The sequence below is a fragment of the Parus major genome, unplaced genomic scaffold, assembly GCF_001522545.3.
Source record: "Parus major isolate Abel unplaced genomic scaffold, Parus_major1.1 Scaffold372, whole genome shotgun sequence".
Lineage (NCBI taxonomy): Eukaryota > Metazoa > Chordata > Aves > Passeriformes > Paridae > Parus > Parus major.
In genome coordinates, this window is record NW_015379296.1 from 8,481 (window position 1) to 12,996 (window position 4,516).

The following is a 4,516-nucleotide window of genomic DNA, read 5'->3' on the forward strand; positions in this document are numbered from 1 at the left end:
CCGCTCCACGCGGCTCCCCCGGCCTCCCTGCGGCCCCGGCGCATCTCCATGCGGCTCGAGGGGGCTCCCGGCTCCCCCCCTACTCCCGATGGCGGCGGATGCGGCCCCGGCCCGGCCCTCGCTCACCATCGCCCTCCCGCCGCCGTCGCCGCCCGGAAATGAGGCCGTGTCCCCGCCGGAACCCCGCCTCCTTCATCTTCCACCAATCAGCGCCCACTGCACCGCGCCCTCCGCCAATCACGGCGGGCCGCCCTCGATGGGCCCGCCCAGCAGCCAATCAGACAGAGGAAGCGCTGACCCCGCCCCCTCGGCTGCGGCTGCCAATCAGAGCCGGGAGGAGCCGTTTCCTCCCGCCTTTTCCTGCGCGCTGGCCAATGGGAGCCGCGCGCACGCGCAACAGCCCCGCCCCTTCCCGCGCCGTTTGGCGCGCGCGCGCGGCCGCACGTGCCGGGACCCGCCACCCCCAAATGTCCCCGCGGTGCCACCCCGGGACCCCCAAATGTCCCCGTGTCCCCTTCCCGGGCGTCCAGAGCCTTCCCGATCCCCTCAGTGCCCTCCAAGTCCCCTTTTATGGTCCCCTCCCGTGTCCCCCCCGTGTCCCTTTCCCGTGTCCCTCCCCGTGTCCCCTCCCGTGTCCCTCCCGTATCCCCCGTGTCCCTTTCCCGTGTCCCCCCCGTGTCCCCTCCCGTGTCCCCGCTGCAGAAGCTCCAGGCAGCTCATCCAGGGGTGTTTTATTGGGTGCGAGGAGCGCGGAGGGGCCGCAACCCCGGCCCCGCGGGGGTCCCGGGGGAGAGGGGGGTCCGCAGTGTCCGAGAGCAGCGCGGGGGTCCCGGGGGATCCCCCCGGGGGAAGCGGCTCCGGCTCCAGCCGCGAGCGGGGCCGGGGCTGGGGGGGAAAGCGGAGATTCCCGCGGTGGGGACGGCGGGGCTTGGCTCCCTCGGGGCCGGCTCAAGCCACGAAGTGCTGGCGGAGGTGCTGGAGCAGCTCGGGGGTGAGCAGCAGCCGGTGCGCCTGGCCGTGCCCCGGGGCGCACGGGATCGTCACCCGCCCGCACAGCGCCGGGCCCTGCGCCTGCTCCTGCTTGGCCTGCGGGGACAGCGCCGCGCTCAGCGCGACCCCAACACATCCCCGCACCGCCGCGGTCCCCGCCCTGTCCCCCGCGTCCCCCGGGATGGGGAGAGGCGGCTGCTGAAGGGGGGTTTCACCCCTCAGATCCCTGGGGAATGGGGGAGCCCTCGGGGCTGGAGTTTGGCAGATCCACGGAAATTTGGGATCAGGAACAGGAGTCCCTTGGGATTGATTGGGGTCCCTCAGGATTGGGAATTTCTTGTGGTTGGGGTCCCTTGGCATTGGGAATTTCTTGTGGTTGGGGTCCCTTGGAATTGGGAATTTCTTGTGGTTGGGGTCCCTCGGAATTGGGGGGCCCTCAGGAACGGGGTTTTTTGTGACTGGTGTCTCCTGGAATCGGGGTTCCCTCAGGAATGGGGGTCCCTCGAGATTGGGGGACTCCTTTGGGGCCGAGGTCCCTTCAAGGCTGCGGATTCCTCGGGATTGGGGTCCCTTGGAGCCGGGGGTCCCTGGGGATGGGGGTCCCTGGGGATGGGGGTCTCACCTTCAGGAAGGAAGAGGACGGGAAGGTGCCGAAGGTGGAGGAGACGCCGGCGCCCGGCTGCTGCTGCACCATCTCCCTCAGCGTGTCGTCCTGGGGGGCACAGCGAGGTCACCCCAAAACCCACCCCGTGGGGACCCCCAGAGCCCCCCAGAGCCCCTCACTCACCCCCAGAGCCCCTCGCCCACCCCCCAGAGCCCCTCGCCCACCCTGGGCACAGGGCAGAGGGGTCAAACCCGACTGTTCTGGGAGGGGAACGGGAACGGGTGGCACCTTGTCCCCTCACTGCCACCAGGTGCCACCAACCCCAGCCTGAGGGTCTGGAGGGCTGGGCTGGGGGTCCCAGCAGGTCCCCCACCCCCGGGAAGACCCCTCCTCACCTTCAGGGCTTCGATGGAGTTCTTGAGGGCGCAGAGCCGGGCTGTCTGCTCCAGCAGCCGCGCCGACGAGCTCCTCGCTGCGGACAGGGGAACGGAGGGGTGGGCAGGGGGACACAGCTGGGACCCCCTTGGGTCAGTACCAGGGGCTCTGGGGGGCTCAGGGTGGTACCAGGTGGGTTTTTGGGGTTTTGATCTGTTCAGGTTGGTACCAGGTGGGTTTTGATCTCCTCAGGGTGGTACCGGGAGGGTTTGGGGAAGGTCTGACCTCCTTGGATCAGTACCAGGAGGGTTTTGGGGAGTCTTTACCATCTCAGGTTGGTACCAGGAGGGTTTTGATGATCTCAGGTTCATACCAGGTGGTTTTGGGGGGGTTTTTACTGTCTCAGGTTGGTACCAGGTGGTTTTGGGAAGGTTTTACCTCCTTGGATCAGTACCAGGAGGGTTTTGGGGAGTCTTTACCATCTCAGGTTGGTACCAGGAGGGTTTTGGGGAGTTTTTACTGTCTCAGGTTGGTACCAGGAGGGTTTTGGGGGGTTTTTACCATCTCAGGTTGGTACCAGGAGGGTTTTGGGAAGGTCTGACCTCCTTGGATCAGCACCAGGGGGGTTTGGGGGAGTTTTTACTGTCTCAGGTTGGTACCAGGAGGGTTTTGGGGAGTTTTTACTGTCTCAGGTTGGTACCAGGAGGGTTTTGGGGAGTTTTTACCATCTCAGTTTGGTTCCAGGAGGGTTTTGGGAAGGTTTTACCTCCTTGGATCAGCACCAGGGGGGTTTCAGGGCTTTGGGGGCTCCCCAGCAGGGAGAGGCTGAGCCCCCCCAGAGCAGCCCTGGACACTGAGCCCCGTCCCCGTCCCACCGATGGCCCTGAGTGCGACAGTGCTGGGGACACAGAGCTGTCCCTCAACCCAAACACCCCAAAGAGAGCAGACCCCTCCCCTCAGAGGTGCCCCAGCCCCAATCCCCAGGAGGGTTTGTGTAGCACCTACTGGATTTGCTGTGCCTCATGTCCAGCACCTTGGCGTTGGCGCTGAGCTGGTAGAGGGTCTCCAGCAGCTGCGAGGTTTTGCGGTACAGGCTCTGCGTGGGCAGCCCCTCGCCCGGCCGCTCCCGCGCCACCCGCGGCACCTGCAGCGGGGCCAGGCTGGCCAGCTCCATCCTCAGCTGGGCACCCTGGCATCCACCGGAAAACCGTCAGGGAACGCCGGGAAACGGCAGCAGGGAGGAGAGGCCGGTGGGAAACGGGATAAAAACGGGGTAGAACGCTCTGGAAGGGGTGGGAGCGGGGAAGTGACACGGGGATGGTGGGGGGACTGGATTGGGGGAGTTAAGGAGCTGCTCCATCTCATCCATCAATTAATATCTGTTATGATGGTTGGTTAATTGGATTGTCGGCTGCTGTGCCCCATGGGGCGTTCATCAATCAATCAATCAATCAATCAGGTGGTGCCAGCAGTGTCTGGACCGAGGGGACTGAGGCTGGCAGGGACGTCACCAGCACCCCGAGCTCCAGGAGCACCCCCAGCTCCAGGAGCACCCCCAGTTCCACCAGTACCCCCAGCTCCAGGAGCACCCCCAGTTCCACCAGTACCCCCAGCTCCAGGAGCACCCCCAGTTCCACCAGTACCCCCAGCTCCAGGAGCACCCGCAGTTCCACCAGTACCCCCAGCTCCAGCAGCACCCCGAGCTCCAGGAGCACCCCCAGTTCCACCAGTACCCCCAGCTCCAGGAGCACCCGCAGTTCCACCAGTACCCCCAGCTCCAGGAGCACCCCAAGCTCCAGGAGCACCCCCAGACCCCAGTGCTGCTTTCAGCTCACTCCCCTGGAGCCCTCCAGATCAGAGCCTGGTCTCCAGCTCATCCCACAGGGATCACACATCCCACATGGATCACATACGGATCCCACACAGATCACACATCTCACAGGGATCCCATCCCACAGGGATCACACACGAATCACACAGGGATCACACACAGATCCCATCCCACAGGGATCCCATCCCACAGGGATCCCATCCCACACGGATCTCATCCCACAGGGATCCCATCCCACACGGATCCCATCCCACAGGGATCCCATCCCACACGGATCCCATCCCACAGGGATCACACACGAATCACACAGGGATCACACACAGATCCCATCCCACACAGATCCCATCCCACACAGATCACACATCCCACAGTGATCCCATCCCACAGTGATCCCATCCCACAGGGATCACACAGGAATCACACATCCCATACAGATCACACAGGGATCACACACAGATCTCATCCCACATGGATCCCACACAGATCACACATCCCACAGATCCCATCCCACAGGGATCCCACACAGATCCCATCCCACAGGGATCCCATCCCACAGGGATCCCACACGGATCCCATCCCACAGGGATCCCATCCCACACTCCCCTGACCTTGAGCAGGTTGTTCTCGTTCTTGAGGTGTTTCAGGGACAGCTGCAGGGCGTCGATCTGCTGCAGCAGGAGGGGGGAATCCTTCACCTGGACCGGGCCAGAGCCGCC

At 64.7% G+C, this 4,516-nt stretch overlaps 2 protein-coding genes across 2 annotated transcripts in view; both read right to left on the reverse strand.

Annotated features, from left to right (window-relative positions):
• The window catches only part of NOP56 (NOP56 ribonucleoprotein), a 2,220-nt gene extending 2,091 nt beyond the window's left edge, over positions 1-129 (reverse strand). Inside the window, exon 1 of the mRNA XM_015616189.1 lies at positions 84-129. Within this exon, the coding sequence (XP_015471675.1) occupies positions 84-129 (46 nt within the window). The remainder of the gene's footprint in view (positions 1-83) is intronic.
• A 587-nt stretch (positions 130-716) lies between these two features.
• DCTN1 (dynactin subunit 1) overlaps positions 717-4,516 on the reverse strand; it is a 61,153-nt gene continuing 57,353 nt past the window's right edge. Inside the window, exons 25-29 of the mRNA XM_033511592.1 lie at positions 4,409-4,516; positions 2,975-3,158; positions 1,990-2,066; positions 1,613-1,702; positions 717-1,086 (exon numbers count right to left, since the gene is read on the reverse strand). The exon at positions 4,409-4,516 is cut by the window's right edge and continues 16 nt beyond it. Of these exons, the coding sequence (XP_033367483.1) occupies positions 949-1,086; positions 1,613-1,702; positions 1,990-2,066; positions 2,975-3,158; positions 4,409-4,516 (597 nt within the window). The 3' untranslated portion in view covers positions 717-948. The remainder of the gene's footprint in view (positions 1,087-1,612; positions 1,703-1,989; positions 2,067-2,974; positions 3,159-4,408) is intronic.